Source organism: Oncorhynchus clarkii, chromosome 4 (genome assembly GCF_045791955.1).
Source record: "Oncorhynchus clarkii lewisi isolate Uvic-CL-2024 chromosome 4, UVic_Ocla_1.0, whole genome shotgun sequence".
NCBI lineage: Eukaryota > Metazoa > Chordata > Actinopteri > Salmoniformes > Salmonidae > Oncorhynchus > Oncorhynchus clarkii.
The window spans coordinates 64,964,456-64,983,195 of record NC_092150.1 but is presented as its reverse complement, the minus strand read 5'-3'; the positions used below and the strand labels follow the sequence as shown (position 1 = coordinate 64,983,195).

Sequence of the window (18,740 nt, the reverse complement as noted above, 5' to 3'; positions counted from 1 at the left end):
CACAACACCTCAAAACTTGAGACATATGTGGCATTTTGTTGCGTGACAAAGCTGCACATTTTAGAGTGGCCTTTTATTGCCCCCAGCACAAGGTGCACCTGTGTAATGATCACGCTGTTTAATCAGCTTCTTGATATGCCACACCAGGTGGATGGCTTTTCTTGGCAAAGGAGAAATGCTCACTAATAGGGATGTCAACACATTTTTGAGAAACATTTTTAGAGAAATAAGCTTTTTCTGTGTATGGAACATTTCTGGTTTGTATTTTTGTTCAGTACAGTTGGGTTTTAATCCAGATAAACTGGAGAAATTATCCAGGTCTTCAATAAGAGCGTTCATGGTTGAAGATTGTGGACTTGAGAACTTCAATCGTCGGTTTACATTGATACCTTTATTTCTAACCCATTAATTTCTAACCCCTTAATTGTATTATTGGATTTGATTTCTGTAGCTAACAATTCAATGGCCATAACAAACACATATGGTGATAGAGGGCAGCCTTGTTTTACACCTCTTGACAATTCAAAATTCAGAGAAATAACCATTATTCATAATTTACATATAGGAGGACTGTTATACATTACTTTTATCCATCTCATAAAAGATTCTCAAAGGTTGAAATAATCCAGGTACTTATAAATACATTTTAGCCGTACTTTATTTTAGCCGTACTTTATCTTAGGCTTTCTCAAGATCTCATATAAAGATTATGCCTGCTTTCCCTGCATTCTCATAGTTTTCAATTATTTATAGTAATTGTCTAATGTTATCGTCAATATATCTTCCTTTTAAGAATCCTTTCTGATTGTGATGAATAATATACGGTAAGATCTTTTTAATTATATGAGCAATACATTTTGCAAATATCTTTGGATCGCAAAATTGAATTTTCAGTATGAGGGAAATCAGCCCTTCTTTTTGTGTGTCAGACAGTTTACCATGTATATATGAATAATTAAAACATGCTAGTAGTGGATATTTCAATAAATAATCAAATGTTTGATATATTTATATTGGAATGCCATCAAGGCCAAGGGTTTTCCCAGTCTAAAAGGAGTGAATTACCAACTGTAGTTTGTCCTTTTTTATGCTGCAGATAGTTTATGTTACGGTGAGTGAATGAGGACCCAAAAGCGAATTAACTTAAACAGAGCTTCTTTAATTACCAAACATAGGTAGGCTCAGACGGACCGGCAGATTCCGACAGGACAAGACAAGGTTACAGCAAACATGACGACAGTCTGGTTCAGGCATGAAACACAACAAACAAGAATCCGACAAGGACAGGAACAGAAACAGAGAGAGATATAGGGACCTAATCAGAGGGAAAAAGGGAACAGGTGGGAAACGGGGTGAATGGGTAGTTAGAGGAGACAAGGAACAGCTGGGGGAAAGCGGGGGAGAAAAGGTAACCTAACAACGACCAGCAGAGGGAGACAGGGTGAAGGGAAAGGACAGAGACAAGACACAACATGACAGTACATGACAGTACCCCCCCACTCACCGAGCGCCTCCTGGCGCACTCGAGGAGGAAACCTGGCGGCAACGGAGGAAATCCTCGATCAGCGCACGGTCCAGCACGTCCCGAGAGGGAACCCAACTCCTCTCCTCAGGACCGTACCCCTCCCAATCTACGAGGTACTGGTGACCACGGCCCCGAGGACGCATGTCCAAAATTCTACGGACCCTGTAGATGGGTGCGCCCTCGACAAGGATGGGGGGGGGGGGGGGGGGGGAAGACGAGCGGGGGCGCGAAGGACGGGCTTGATGCAGGAGACATGGAAGACCGGGTGGACGCGACGAAGGTATCGCGGAAGAAGAAGTCGAACTGCGACAGGATTAATGACCCGAGAAATACGGAACGGACCAATGAACCGCGGGGTCAACTTGCGAGAAGCCGTCTTAAGGGGAAGGTTCTGAGTGGAGAGCCAAACTCTCTGACCGCGACAATATCTAGGACTCTTAGTTCTACGCTTATTAGCAGCCCTCACAGTCTGCGTCCTATAACGGCAAAGTGCAGACCTGACCCTCTTCCAGGTGCGCTCGCAACGTTGGACAAAAGCCTGAGCGGAGGGGACGCTGGACTCGGCGAACTGAGATGAGAACAGCGGAGGCTGGTACCCGAGGCTACTCTGAAAAGGAGATAGCCCGGTCGCAGACGAAGGAAGCGAGTTGTGGGCGTATTCTGCCCAGGGGAGCCGTTCTGACCAAGACGCAGGGTTACGAAAAGAAAGACTGCGTAAGATGCGACCAATAGTCTGATTGGCCCGTTCTGCTTGACCGTTAGACTGGGGGTGAAAGCCGGAAGAGAGACTGACGGAAGCCCCAATCAAACGGCAAAACTCCCTCCAAAATTGAGACGTGAATTGCGGACCTCTGTCCGAAACGACGTCTGACGGAAGGCCATGAATTCTGAAAACATTCTCGATGATGATTTGTGCCGTCTCTTTAGCAGAAGGAAGCTTAGCAAGGGGAATGAAATGAGCCGCCTTAGAGAACCTATCGACAACCGTAAGAATAACAGTCTTCCCCGCTGACGAAGGCAGTCCGGTGACAAAATCTAAGGCGATGTGAGACCACGGTCGAGAGGGAATAGGAAGCGGCCTGAGACGGCCGGCAGGAGGAGAGTTACCAGACTTAGTCTGCGCGCAGACCGAACAAGCAGCCACGAAACGACGCGTGTCATGCTCCCGGGTCGGCCACCAAAAACGCTGGCGAATGGAAGCAAGCGTACCCCGAACGCCAGGGTGGCCGGCTAACTTGGCAGAGTGAGCCCACTGAAGAACGGCCAGACGAGTAGGAACGGGAACGAAAAGAAGGTTCCTAGGACAAGCGCGCGGCGACGGAGTGTGAGTGAGCGCTTGTTTTACCTGCCTCTCAATTCCCCAGACAGTCAACCCGACAACACGCCCCTCAGGGAGAATCCCCTCGGGGTCAGTGGAGGCTACTGAAGAACTGAAGAGACGAGACAAAGCATCAGGCTTGGTGTTCTTAGAGCCCGGACGATAAGAAATCACGAACTCGAAACGAGCGAAAAACAGCGCCCAACGCGCCTGACGCGCATTAAGTCGTTTGGCAGAACGGATGTACTCAAGGTTCCTATGGTCAGTCCAAACGACAAAAGGAACGGTCGCCCCCTCCAACCACTGTCGCCATTCGCCTAGGGCTAACCGGATGGCGAGCAGTTCGCGGTTACCCACATCATAGTTACGTTCCGACGGCGACAGGCGATGAGAAAAATACGCGCATGGGTGGACCTTGTCGTCAGAGAGGGAGCGCTGAGAAAGAATGGCTCCCACGCCCACCTCTGACGCGTCAACCTCGACAACGAACTGTCTAGAGACGTCAGGTGTAACAAGGATAGGAGCGGATGTAAAACGATTCTTGAGGAGATCAAAAGCTCCCTGGCCGGAAACGGACCACTTAAAGCACGTCTTGACAGAAGTAAGGGCTGTGAGAGGAGCTGCCACCTGACCGAAATTACGGATGAAACGACGATAGAAGTTCGCGAAGCCGAGAAAGCGCTGCAGCTCGACGCGTGACTTAGGGACGGGCCAATCAATGACAGCTTGGACTTTAGCGGGATCCATCTTAATGCCTTCAGCGGAAATAACAGAACCGAGAAATGTGACGGAGGAGGCATGAAAAGTGCACTTCTCAGCCTTCACAAAAAGACAATTCTCTAAAAGGCGCTGGAGGACACGTCGAACGTGCTGAACATGAATCTGGAGTGACGGTGAAAAAATCAGGATATCGTCAAGGTAAACGAAAACAAAGATGTTCAGCATGTCTCTCAGGACATCATTGACTAATGCCTGAAAGACAGCTGGAGCGTTAGCGAGGCCGAAAGGAAGAACCCGGTATTCAAAGTGCCCTAACGGAGTGTTAAACGCCGTCTTCCACTCGTCCCCCTCCCTGATGCGCACGAGATGGTAAGCGTTACGAAGGTCCAACTTAGTGAAAAACCTGGCTCCCTGCAGGATCTCGAAGGCTGAAGACATAAGAGGAAGCGGATAACGATTCTTCACTGTTATGTCATTCAGCCCTCGATAATCTATGCAGGGACGCAGAGACCCGTCCTTCTTCTTGACAAAAAAAAAACCCCGCTCCGGCGGGAGAGGAGGAGGGGACTATGGTACCGGCGTCAAGAGCTACAGACAAATAATCTTCGAGAGCCTTACGTTCGGGAGCCGACAGAGAGTATAGTCTACCCCGGGGGGGGGTGGTTCCCGGAAGGAGATCAATACTACAATCATACGACCGGTGTGGAGGAAGAGAGGTGGCCCTGGACCGACTGAACACCGTGCGCAGATCGTGATATTCCTCCGGCACCCCTGTCAAATCACCAGGCTCCTCCTGTGAAGAAGAGACAGAGGAAACAGGAGGGATAGCAGACATTAAACATTTCACATGACAAGAGACGTTCCAGGAGAGGATAGAATTACTAGACCAATTAATGGAAGGATTATGACAAACTAGCCAGGGATGGCCCAAAACAACAGGTGTAAAAGGTGAACGAAAAATTAAAAAAGAAATGGTTTCACTATGATTACCAGAAACAGTGAGGGTTAAAGGTAGCGTCTCACGCTGAATCCTGGGGAGAGGACTACCATCCAGGGCGAACAAGGCCGTGGGCTCCTTTAACTGTCTGAGAGGAATGTCATGTTCCCGAGCCCAGGTCTCGTCCATAAAACAGCCCTCCGCCCCAGAGTCTATTAAGGCACTGCAGGAAGCTGACGAACCGGTCCAGCGTAGATGGACCGACAAGGTAGTGCAGGATCTTGAAGGAGAGACAGGAGTAGTAGCGCTCACCAGTAGCCCTCCGCTTACTGACGAGCTCTGGCCTTTTACTGGACATGAAGTGACAAAATGACCAGCGGAACCGCAATAGAGACAGAGGCGGTTGGTGATTCTCCGTTCCCTCTCCTTAGTCGAGATGCGGATACCTCCCAGCTGCATGGGCTCAGCACCCGAGCCGGCAGAGGAAGATGGTAGTGATGCGGAGAGGGGGGCGACGGAGAGCGCGAGCTCCTTTCGATGAGCTCGGTGACGAAGATCAACCCGTCGCTCAATGCGAATAGCGAGTTCAATCAAGGAATCCACGCTGGAAGGAACCTCCCGGGAGAGAATCTCATCCTTTACCTCTGCGCGGAGACCCTCCAGAAGACGAGCGAGCAAGGCCGGCTCGTTCCAGCCACTGGAGACAGCAAGAGTGCGAAACTCAATAGAGTAGTCTGTTATGGATCGATTGCCTTGACATAGGGAAGACAGTACCCTGGAAGCCTCCTCCCCAAAAACAGATCGATCAAAAACCCGTATCATCTCCTCCTTAAAGTCCTGATACTGGTTAGTACACTCAGCCCTTGCCTCCCAGATTGCCGTGCCCCACTCACGAGCCCGTCCAATAAGGAGAGATATGACGTAGGCGACACGAGCAGTGCTCCTGGAGTAAGTGTTGGGCTGGAGAGAAAACACAATATCACACTGGGTGAGGAACGAGCGGCATTCAGTGGGCTCCCCAGAGTAACACGGCGGGTTATTGATTCTGGGCTCCGGAGATTCGAAAGCCCTGGAAGTGGCCGGTGGATCGAGGCGGAGATGGTGAACCTGTTCTGTGAGGTTGGAGACTTGGGTGGCCAGGGTCTCAACGGCATGTCGAGCAGCAGACACTTCCTGCTCGTGTCTGCCTAGCATCGCTCCCTGGATCCCGACGGCTGAGTGGAGAGGATCCGAAGTCGCTGGGTCCATTCTTGGTCGGATTCTTCTGTTACGGTGAGTGAATGAGGACCCAAAAGCGAATTAACTTAAACAGAGCTTCTTTAATTACCAAACATAGGTAGGCTCAGACGGACCGGCAGATTCCGACAGGACAAGACAAGGTTACAGCAAACATGACGACAGTCTGGTTCAGGCATGAAACACAACAAACAAGAATCCGACAAGGACAGGAACAGAAACAGAGAGAGATATAGGGACCTAATCAGAGGGAAAAAGGGAACAGGTGGGAAACGGGGTGAATGGGTAGTTAGAGGAGACAAGGAACAGCTGGGGGAAAGCGGGGGAGAAAAGGTAACCTAACAACGACCAGCAGAGGGAGACAGGGTGAAGGGAAAGGACAGAGACAAGACACAACATGACAGTACATGACAGTTTAAGCTGATTTTTAAGGAAAATAATATCACAACAAGCAAGTATAGTCTTTCGATACTGTGTCAACACCACCTGTAGTGTATCTCATAAGAAGTACCTTGGAATATTCCCTAAAAGAAACACTCAGTTCAGGTCACTGTTGTGGCTATCTTATCCTTTATACTGTTTCGTCTCAGTTTGTTAATAACTTGTCTGTGCCACTGAAAGCTTTGCATACTAATTCCCTCCAGCTGAAAGATCAGTCCAGGCTCCAGGGCTAATATTGGATCTAATTGGTTTCCCCGAGCTCACCATGCATCTGTCTGGTTTACCTCTTCATGTCTGTGCTTGTGTCATATTATTGTGTACCTCATTTCAAACACTGGCCTTTGACCTTTTCCTCTATAAGGACACACACACACGTGCTATTATTTCCCAGGCATTACTAATTTGATTTTTGATGAACTGAGCGTAAATGGAACAAATAATAATCTCTTGACTTGCTCGAGTGTGTGCCTGTTTGTTGGTCCTTTACTACAGCTCTGCACTGAATATTCAGATATTTAAAGGTATTGCGCTGGAGTCGCTCTGCATTTGGCTCTTCCAGCGTATGTGTGCCAATGCGTGTTCTCCCCTGTCACGGTGCCAGTGTGTGTGTAGGTGTAGAGGGAGCAGCGAATGGGGCTCATTTGGTATGTGCTCTCTCTGGGGGGGGGTTAGACTTGATTGACAGCTCTTTCTTCCAGCTGAGGCAGAACTGACAGCTCCCACGATTGTATTTTACTACAAAAACGATCAAATAGAAAGATTCCACAAGTGGCCTGAGAGGTTGGGTGTGATCAGGCATGGGCCCCAAAAAAGTGCTCCATAGGGAATAGGGCATTTATTTCAAAAAGTAGAACAGCATATGGGAATAAAGGAGGATGTCATTGGCCAGAAGAGGTGCACGTTATGGAGAATGGGGTGTCGTTTGAGACACATCCTCTGTACTACACCGTACAGTAAGCTCAGTGAGGAAGCTTAGTGTCCATAACCAGCTGTTGATGAATGAGAGGAGCCAAGGCCATGTGTCACAATGGCTGATGAAGGGTGTTTGTAAATCCTGTCCTAATATAAATCAGACTGGAAGCCCTTGATGTGCCTCACACTGCTAGAGAGACTTGAGTATAATGAGTTTATAAGGTGACAACTCTGTGGGATGCAGAGATGGGTCTGTGGGTGATGGGGACACCTGTTGATCTGCTGCTGTAGCTAGGGACAGGAGTTTTACATGACCATGTGAGCTTATGTTCTCTGGCCATGCAGTGCTGTGAATGTACTGTACTGTAGTACACTAGTTGTATTCCAATGCCCTTTCCAGCCAATGGTTTAGTATCTGTGCTGTAATACCAATGTGTCGTACCAATGTCTTCTTCTCTGTCTCTCCTCTCCAGGGAACTTCTAGTAACACTGGCTCTAGGCCAGGTCCTGTCTCTGCTCATCTGTGGCATCGGGCTGACCAGCAAGTATCTGGCTGATGATTACCACGCCAACACGCCCGTGTTCCAGAGCTTTCTCAACTACATCCTGCTGTTTCTGGTCTACACCACCACGCTCGCCGTCAGGCAAGGTATGACAATGGACACACATGCACTCACGCACGCACTCACACACACATGCAACTGGACACAATCAGGCATCAATCAGTTGGTTGCTCAGGTCACACCTGAGTACAAATAGAGCCTATAACAGGATTAGTTTGAATCCTACTAGATGAATATTATATTGTGTACTCATCACTTTCTCAACAATAAGGGAACGGTAAAAGCCCCTGTCCTCAATAGCTACTGCATAATGTAATACATTTGCTATGCTTTATGGCACTGGAGCTGGAGATGAATGGGTCAGGACAGGACCTGTATAAACTAAAGACAGTTTACAGCTCGGATTGTGTACAAACATCTTTGTTCTGAATGATATGTTTGAAGAGAGGAGCTCTTGTTCTCTACTGACCTTCTAGGTGACCTCTTGGAGTGCTCACAGGGAACATTTCAAAACAAGCAGCAGGTTTCTTTGTGAAAAACTATCACTGTGTGTGTTGTGTAAGAGTGTATGGTGTGTGTGTGTGTGTGTGTGTGTGTGGATCACACTGAAAGGCCATCTGAGTGGAACATCTACGGGGGGTGTCAGTGCTAACTTACTCTCAGCATCGCATGTTGTGCCTGAGTGGCCATTGTCACAATATTTATCTTAACAACTGTAGATTGTAGATTCCAAGAACAGTGAGCTGATTTGGTTTTAGACAACAGATGGCACAGAGGAAGAGGCTTCCTATGGAGAAGTTAAACATACTCGAGTTGAATTAACTATTGTACTGAAGTAAAGGTCTGCACGGGACTGATTTATTCATCCCTCTCCCACAGCTTTTCATACCGCACCCACCCACACCTGCTGGCTTTCTGTCCGACTCCCACTAGCTACCGCAAGAACTGGACCCAAACCCAACCCCCAAATGCTATTTTAGGCATATGTGACGCAGCTCACTTTTTTCTAAATTTGAATACATTTTTATTTATTAAAATCAAACCTTTATTTAACTAGGCAAGTCAGTTAAGAACAAATTTGTATTTACAATGATGGCCTGCTCTGGCCAAACCCAGATGACGCTGGGCCAATTGTGCACAGCCCTATGTGACTCCCAGTCATGGCCTGTAGTGACACCTCTTGCACTGAGAGGCAGTGCCTTAGACCTCTGCGCCACTCGGGAGTACTCAAATTAAGTACCTTACTTTGAATGTTTTCGATTTAAATTGCCAAAAACAAACAAAAATAACTTCTTACTCATTTCTCAAGCAATACTTTTGCTAGGAATGTCTAGGAGTGGTCTGAGTGGGTAGGGGGAATTTACAATGACGGCCTACTTGTAAAGCCCCCCCCCCGCCCGGCCCTCCCTTAACTCGGACAACGCTGTGCCAATTGTGCCTTGACAGCTTTGCACACTGTTGGCATTCTCTCAACCAGCTGTATGACGAAGTCACCTGGAATGCATTTCAAATAACAGGTATGCCTTGTTAAACAATAATTTGTGGAATTTCTTTGCTACTTAATATGTTTGAACCAAACAGTTGTGTTGTGATAAGGTAGGGGTAGTATACATAAGATAGCCCTATTTGGTAAAAGACCAAGTCCATATTATTGCAAGAACAGCTCAAATAAGAAAAGAGAAACGAAACTCCATCATTACTTTAAGACATGAAGGTCAGTCAATCCGGAAAAGTTCAACAACTTTCAAAGTTTCTTCAAGTGCAGTCGCAAAAACCATCAAGCTCTATGATGAAACTGGCTCTCATGAGGACCACCACAGGAAAGGAAGACCCAGAGTTACCTCTGCTGCAGAGGATAAGTTCATTAGAGTTAACTACACCTCAGATAGCAGCCCAAATAAATGCTTCACTGAGTTTAAGTAACAGACATATCTCAACATCAACTGTTCAGGGGAGACTGTGTAAATCAGGCCTTCATGGTCAAAATCATGCAAAGAACCCACTACTAAAGGACATCAATAAGAAGAAGACTTGCTTGGGCCAAGAAACACGAGCAACGGACATTAGACTGGTGGATATCTGTCCATTGGTCTGATGGAAATTTTAGATTTTTGGTTCCAACCACCTAGGTGAACGGATTATTTCCGCATGTGTGGTTTCCACCGTGAAGCATGGAGAAGGAGGTGTGATGGTGTGGGGGTGCTTTTCTGGTGATCAGTGATTTATTTAGAATTCAAGGCACACTTAACCAGCATGGCAACCACAGCCTTCTGCAGAAATACGCCATCCAAACAGGTTTGAGCTTAGTGGGACTATAATTTGTTTTCAACAGGACAATGACCCAACAAACCTCCAGGCTATGTAAGGGCTATTTGACCAAGAAGGAGAGTTATGGAGTGCTACATGAGATGACCTGGCCTCCACAATCACCCGACCTCAACCAATTGAGATGGTTTGGGATGAGTTGGACCGCAGAATTAAGGAAAAGTATTTAACAAGTACTCAGCATATGTGGGAACTCCTTTAAGATGGTTTTAAATCTGGTTGAAGCTGGTTGAGAGAATGCAAAGAGTGTGCAAAGCTGTCATCAAGGCAAAGGGAGCTATTTTGAAGAATATAAAATATATTATTTAGCACTTTTTTGGTTACCACATGACTCCATATGTGTAATTTAATAGTTTTGATGCCGTCATTATTATTCTAGTAAAAAATAAAGAAAATAGTAAAAAATAAAGAAAAACCCTTGAATGAGTAGGTGTGTCCAATTTTTTACTGGTACTGCATATACAGTTGAAGTCGGAAGTTTACATACACTTAGGTTGGAGTCATTAAAACTAATTTTTCAACCACTCCACAAATTTCTTGTCAACAAACTATAGTTTTGGCAAGTCGGTTAGGACATCTACTTTGTGCATGACACAAGTAATTTTTCCAACAATTGTTTACAGACATTATTTCACTTATAACTCACTGCATCACAATTCCAGTGGGTCAGAAGTTTACATACACTAAGTTGACTGTGCCTTTAAACAGCTTGGGAAATTTCAGAAGATGATGTCATGGCTTTAGAAGCTTCTGATAGGCTAATTTACATCATTTGAGTCAATTGGCGGTGTACCTGTGGACTTATTTCAAGGCCTACCTTCAAACTCAGTGCCTTTTTGCTTGACATCATGGGAAAATCAAAAGAATTGTAGATCTCCACAAGTCTGGTTCATCCTTGGGAGTAATTTCCAAACTCCTGAAGGTACCACGTTCATCTGTACAAACAATAGTACGCAAGTATAAACACCATGGGACCACGGAGCCGTCATACCGCTCAGGAAGGAGACGCGTTCTGTCTCATAAAGTTGAATGTACTTTGGTGCGAAAAGTGCAAATCAAACCCAGAACAACAGCAAAGGACCTTGTGAAGATGCTGGAGGAAACGGGTACAAAAGTATCTATATCCACAGTAAAACGAGTCCTATATTGACATAACCTGAAAGGCCGCTCAGCAAGAAAGAGGCCACTGCTCCAAAACCGGCATAAAAAAAGCCAGACTACGGTTTGCAACTGCACATGGGGACAAAGATCGTACTTTTTGGAGAAATGACCTCTGGTCTGATGAAACAAAAATATAACTTTTTGGCCATAATGACCATTGTTATGTTTGGAGGAAAAAGGGGGACGCTTGTAAGCCGAAGAACATCATCCCAACCGTAAAGCACGGGGTGGCAGCATCATGTTGTGTAGGTGCCTTTCTGCAGGAGGGACTGGTGCAATTCACAAAATAGATGGCAACATGAGGTAGGAAAATTATGTGGATATATTGAAGCAACATCTCAAGACATCAGTCAGGAAGTTAAAGCTTGGTCGCAAATGGGTCTTCCAAGTGGACAATGACCCCAAGCATACTTCCAAAGATGTGGCAAAATGACTTAAGGACAACAAAGTCAAGGTATTGGAGTGGCCATCACAAAGCCCTGACCCCAATCATATAGAACATTTATGAGCAGAACTGAAAAAGCGTGTGCGAGCAAGGAGGCCTATAAACCTGGCTCAGTTACACCAGCTCTGTCAGGAGGAATGGGCCAAAATTCACCCAACTTATTGTGGGAAGCTTGTGGAAGGCTACCCGAAACGTTTGACCCAAGTTAAACAATTTAAAGGCAATGCTACCAAATACTAATTGAGTGTATGTAAACTTCTGACTCACTGGGAATGTGATGAAAGAAATAAAAGCTGAAATAAATCATTCTCTCTATTATTATTCTGACAATTCACATTCTTAAAATAAAGTGGTGATCCTAACTGGTGGTGATCCTAACTGGTGATGATCCTAACTTTTTTCTAGGATTAATTGTCAGGAAACTGAATTTAAAACTGAGGAAACTGAATTTAAATGTATTTGGCTAAGGTGTATGTAAACTTCCGACTTCAACTCAGGAAACTGAATTTAAATGTATTTGGCTAAGGTGTATGTAAACTTCCGACTTCAACTGTACCTTGGGCAGCAGCTTCTAAGGTGCAGGGATGAGTAACCGGGTGGTAGCCGGCTGGTGACAGTGTAGTTGAAAATCCAAACATAATTGAGTTTGAGACGTGTGCGGCCACGCAGTCATGGGTGAACAGGAAGTACAGGAGGGGGATGAGTACGCACCCTTGTGGGGCCCTTGTGTTAAGAATCAGCGTAGTGGAGGTGTTGTTGCCTACCTTCACCAGCTGGGGGCGGCCCGTCAGGAAGTTCAGGACCCAGTTGCACAGGGCCTCGAGTTTAATGACGAGCTTGTAGGGTACTATGATGTTGAAGGCTGAGTTGTAGTCAATAAACAGAATTCTTACATAGGTATTCCTCTTACACAGATGGGATAGGGCAGTGTGATTGCAAATGCGTCATGTGTGGATTAATTGGGTCAGTAAGCAAATTGCAGTGTGTCGGCGTGTTGGAATAAGTGAATGCAATGGGGTAATAGTCATTTAGTTCAGTTACCTTTGCTTTCTTGTGAACAGGAAAAATGGTGGACATCTTGAAGCAAGTGGGGACAACAGACTATGGCATATGGAGAAATTGAAGCTGTTTTGCAGATGCTCTGAGGACGCAGCCAGGGATGCCGTCTGGTTAACATATATAATTTCTTACTCACGTCAGCCACGGAGAACGAACAGTCCATGGGAACGGTGGTGGCCCGGCATCAGCGGCACTGTTTCCCTTGCAGTGGGTGAAGAAGGTGTTTAGCTTGTCCGGGGAAAGGTGTCCGTGGCTGGTTTTACATTTATAATCTGTGATTGTCTGGAGTCCCTGCCACATATGTCTTGTGTCTGAGCCGTTGATTTGCTACTCCACTTTGTCTCTGTACTGATGTTTTGCCTGTTTGATTTACCTGACGGAGGGTATAACTGGACTGGTTGTACTCAACCATATTCCCAGTCACCTTGTCATGGTTAAGTGAGGTGGTTCAGTTCTGCACGAATGCTGACATCTATTCACGGTTTTCGGTTTGGATAGGTTTTAATGGTCATAGTGGGAACAACATCCCCTATACACTTGAACTCAGTCACCGTGTCAGTGTATACACTTCCCGATGAACTCAGTCACCATGTTAGTGCATACGTCAATGTTATTCTCAGTGGCAACCTGGAACATATCTCAGTCCTGGTGATCAAAACAATCTTGATTCATGGATTCCGATTGGACAGACCAGCGTTGAACAGCCATTACAACGGTACTTCCTGTTTGACTTTCTGTCTATTGGAAGGGAGGAGCAGGATGGAGGTGTGATCTGATTTGCAGAAGGGAGGGTGGAAGGGACAGTAGCAGTGGTCGATAGTGTTGATCGAGAGTTGATCGAGAGTGCAACGTGTTGCTAAAACTTTGGTAGCGTTTTCCTCAGATTTGCTTTATTAAAGTCCCCAGCCACACTCAATGCGGCCTCAGGATATGTGGTTTCAAGTTTGCACAAAGTCCAGTGTAGTTCCTTGAGAGAGGTTTGTGGTATCGACTTGAGGGGGAATATACACGGCTGTGACGATGACCGAAGAGAGTTCTCTCGGGAGGAAATGCAGTCTGCATTTGATTGTGAGGTATTCTAGGTCGGGTGAACAAAAGGACATGAGTTTCTGTACATTACCACAATCACATCATGAGTAGTTAATCATAAAACATGTACCTTTCTTTTTCTCAGAGAGATCTTTATTCCTGTCTGCGGGATGTACTGAGAAGCCAGCTAGCTGTATGGACTGGGACAGTATATCCTGAGAGAGCCATGATTCTGTGAAACAGAGTATGTTAGGTCCTCACCCTGAGCTTGTCTATTTTATTGTCCAAGGATTAAACATTAGCGAGTAATTTACTCGGAAATGGTGGGTGGTATGCACACCTCCTGATTTGGACTAAAAGTCCACTCTCAATACCTCTTCTCCGCTGGTGGCGTCTTGGGGCAGTCTCTGGGATAAATGTAAATGCCTTGGGGGGTACAAACAAAGGATCCAGTTAAGGAAAGTTGTTTTTCTCGTCGAAATGCTGGTGAGTTACCACCGCTCTAATATCTAAAAGTAAAGGACAAAGGATGCAAAGGACTTTCTGACCTATGAGAAATAGAACAAACAAAATAAAATACTGCAAAGTTGCTTAGGAGCCATGAACAGGGTGACCATGTCTGTTGGCTCCATCTTGCCATGATCTTGCATGCCCAACTAGGAGAGGAGAGGTAGGCTACTTACCTTGAAACAGCAAATTCTGAGAGAGTGTGAATAATGTGACAAAGACCTGCTTTTAATACAATAGGCAGGCTCACGCATACAAAGCATAAAGACGACCGTTTCCAAATAATTTGTGGGAGAACCAAAATATTATAATCCCAAAGTTCATCTCCGAACCGCAGCATGAAAGATTCAGGACGCGCCACAATGATCTCTGTCGGGACCCGCTGCCCTTTTTGTCCTCGTTGCAGTTTCATGCTGTGTAGGAAGTTTTCTTCTTATCCCATGAACATTACTTTGATGTAAAAGGCATCAGCTTTAGTGTTAAAGTTGTCATCATTAGCCTCGGTTTTCTGTTGACGTTTTTGATTCAGAGTGACATGGATGTTGACATGGATGTTGAGGTAGAGGTGCATGGAGGGTGAGATATGAGTATCAATGCTGCACGGGAAAACCTGCCACAAGCAGGTAGTGAAACCTTTGCCAGGCCTCACCTCAGCCCACTCACACACTATCTTTCTATACACCTTCTCTCCTAGGCTTCCTTGTTTGGATTTTAACTCACACGTCCTAGAATAGAGCAAACATGTAAGCGTCTCAGAGAGAGACAAATGTAGCTATGCTATCTAATAGTAGAGCTGAATTAGCAGTAGCATCACATAAACTCAGCACTCACTGTCAACTGTGTTTATTTTCAGCAAACTTAACATGTGTGAATATTTATATGAACATAACAAGATTCAACAACTGAGACATAAACGGAACAAGTTCCACAGACATGTGACTAACAGAAATGGAATAATGTGTCCCTGAACAAAGGGGGGGTAAAAATCAAAAGTAATCGTCAGTATCTGGTGTGGCCACCAGCTGCATTAAGTACTGCATAGCATCTCCTCCTCATGGACTGCACCAGATTTGCCAGTTCTTGCTGTGGGATGTTACCCCACTCTTCCACCAAGGCATCTGCAAGTTCCCAGACATTTCTGGGGGGAATGGCCCTAGTCCTCACACTCCGATCCAACAGGTCCCAGACGTGCTCAATGGGAATGAGATACCAGCTCTTTGCTGGCCATGGAAGAACACTGACATTCCCGTCTTGCAGGAAATCACGCACAGAACGAGCAGTATGGCTGTTGGCATTGTCATGCTGGAGGGTCATGTCAGGATGAGTCTGCAGGAAGGGTACCACATGAGGGAGGAGGATGTCTTCTCTGTAACACACAGCGTTGAGATTGCCTGCAATGACAACAAGCTCAGTCCGATGATGCTGTGACACATCGCCCCAGACCATAACGGACCCTCCACCTCCAAATCGATCCCGCTCCAGAGTACAGACCTGGGTGTAACGCTCATTCCTTCGACGATGAACGCGACTCATCAGTGAAGAGTACTTTTTGCCAGTCCTGTCTGGTCCAGTGACGGTGGGTTTGTGCCCATAGGCGACGTTGTTGCCGGTGATGTCTGGTGAGGACCTGCCTTACAACAGGTCTACAAACCCTCAGTCCAGCCTCTATCAGCCTATTGCAGACAGTCTGAGCACTGATGGAGGGATTGTGCGTTCCTGGTGTAACTCGGGCAGTTGTTGTTGCCATCCTGTACTTGTCCCGCAGGCGTGATCTTCGGATGTACTGATCCTGTGCAGGTGTTGTTACACGTGGTCTGCCACTGCGAGGACGATCAGCTGTCCGTCCTGTCTTCCTGTAGCGCTGTCCTAGGCGTCTCACAGTATGGACATTGCAATTTATTGCCCTGGCCACATCTCATGCCTCCTTGCAGTCCTCATGCCTCCTTGCAGCATGCCTAAGGCACGTTCACGCAGATGAGCAGGGACCCTGGGTATCCTTCTTTTGGTGTTTTTCAGAGTCAGTAGAAGGCCTCTTTAGTGTCATAACTGTGACCTTAATTGCCTACCATCTGTAAGCTGTTAGTGTCTTAAACCGTTTCACAGGTGCATGTTCATTAATTGTTTATGGTTCATTGAACAAGCAAGGTGAAACAGTGTTTAAACCCTTTACAATGAAGATTTGTGAAGTTATTTGGATTTTTACAAATTTTCTTTGAAAGACACAACCTTCTCTCTGTGTTGGCTTCAATCACTCCTATTCTGTTCATGCAGGTCTGTTCCAGCCAGAATCACTGAAGGCTGAATATTCTGTGGAATGCTAGCTTGGCCCTTTGAAGGATCTGCTCTGTCTCTGGTGGTTTGGTCTTGAAAAAAGCAGATGCAATGCACTGGAACAATACAGGTGTCATAAAAAGATGTATAGGAATGGTAGCTGTTGTTCAACCAAATGTGAATTATTATTATTATATTTTTTAGGTCGTAGATCAGCTTTAATATTGCAGATAGATTGTGGCTTCTATCAATGTAAGTTGATATCAAGAAAATAGACAGAGGCTGAGTTTTCTCTTTGCGTGACCCGCATACATGTACATGTATTATATACTAAACAAAAATATGAACGCAATATGTAAAGTGTTGGTCCCATGTGTCATGAGCTGATTAAACAGCATGATCATTACACAGGTGCACCTTGTGCTGGGGGCAATAAAAGGCCACTCTAAAATGTACTGTTTTGTCACACAACACAATGCCATGTCTGAAGTTTTGACGGAACGTGCAACTGGTATGCTGACTGCAGGAATGTCTACCAGAGCTGAAGCCAGAGATGTTGATTTCTCTACCATAAGCCGCCTCCAACGTCGTTTTATAGAATTTGGCAGTACGACCAACCGGCCTTCACAACCGCAGACCACATGTAACCATGCCAGCCCAGGACCTCCACATCAGGCTTCTTCACCTGCGGGATTGTCTGAGACCAGCCACCTGGACAATTGATGAAAATTAAGATTATTTCTGTCTGTAATAAAGCCCTTTCGTGAGGAAAAACTCATTCTGATTGGCTGGGCCTGGCTCCCAGGCCCTACTAGGCCCACGTATGGCTGCGCCCCTGCCCAGTCATGGGAAATCAATAGATTAGGGCCCAATTCATTTATTTCAATTGACTGATTTCCTTATATGAACTGAAACCCAGTAGAATCGTTGAAATTGTTAATTGTTGCGTTTATACTTTTGTTCAGTATAGTATATTAATACTTGATCCCAAGTATATCTGAGTCAGGATTGGCTATGTTCAGGGGTTAGAGTAGAGCATGACCCATGTTTTTGATTCGACAAAAACTGTCATCCTCTCAAATTAGAATGTAGGCTGTTAACAGACAAGCAATCTCATTATTTCCAAGCAAGCTGTTCTCTGTTAGACAGTGTGGCTTCTTGTCCAAGAGGCTCCTGGCCAAATTGGTCCCATTCTGTGTCGTGTAAGGCAGGGCCTAGCTGTAGCTGAGAGCTGCGGTAAGCATGACCATGCACAGAATGAATAGTGATAATTGAGTGCCTCACTGGAAGGAACTACAACAGAAGCAGCTGCCTGCCCCGACACTGCAGCCAACAGCCCAACAGTTCTGTTGTCCCATTCACTTGTAGCTAAAGTTGAAACAGTAACAGATAAACAGCTATGAATAAATTCATAACCAACTATACACTGAGTGTACAAAACATTAAGAACACCTTCCTGGGGGCCTAAGGTACTACATTGCGGCCCGAGTGCCTGCAGGCTGGCTTCGGTTGTCAGTTGAACAGTGTTTCCCCCGACACATTGGTACAGCTGGCTTCTGTGTTAAGCGAGCGAGGGTTAAGGACACATGACTCGACCTTCGCCTCTCCCAAGCCCATTGGGGAGTTGCAGCGATGAGACAAGATCGAAAAAGAACACCTTCCTAATATTGAGTTGTATCCAAGTTGGCTGGATGTCCTTTGGGTGGTGGACCGTTCTTGATACACACGGGAAACTGTTGAGTGTGAAAACCCAGCTGCGTTGCAGTTCTTAACACAAACCGGTGCGCCTGGCACCTACTACCATATCCCATTCAAAGGCACTTACATCTTTTGTCTTGTCCATTCAACCTCTGAATGGTACACATATACAATCCATGTCTCAATTGTCTCTCCATGTCTCAATTGTGTCAAGGCTTAAAAAAAAGTGGATTTATCAAGACATTTTTGCAAATTTGTGATTTAAAAAAACTGAAATATCACATTTACATAAGTATTCAGACCCTTTACCCAGTACTTTGTTGAAGCACTTTTGGTAGCGATTACAGCCTTGCGTCTTCTTGGGTATGACGCTACAAGCTTGGCACACTTGTATTTGGGGAGCTCTTCTCTGCAGATCCTCTCAAGCTCTGTCAGGTTGGATGGGGCGCGTCGCTGCACAGCTATTTTCAGATCTCTCCAGAGATGTTCGATCGGGTTCAAGTCCGGGCTCTAGCTGGGCCACTCAACAACAATGGAAACAGGATGCACCTGAGCTCAATTTCGAGTCTCATAGCAAAAGTGTCTGAATACTT

At 45.9% G+C, this 18,740-nt stretch overlaps 1 protein-coding gene across 2 annotated transcripts in view; it reads left to right on the top strand.

Annotated features, from left to right (window-relative positions):
* Window positions 1–18,740, top strand: part of LOC139407140 (solute carrier family 35 member F1-like) — a 113,538-nt gene that overhangs the window by 45,507 nt on the left and 49,291 nt on the right. For both annotated transcript variants that reach the window (XM_071150588.1, XM_071150589.1), the window contains exon 2: window positions 7,563–7,738. In XM_071150588.1, the coding sequence (XP_071006689.1) occupies window positions 7,563–7,738 (176 nt within the window). The remainder of the gene's footprint in view (window positions 1–7,562; window positions 7,739–18,740) is intronic.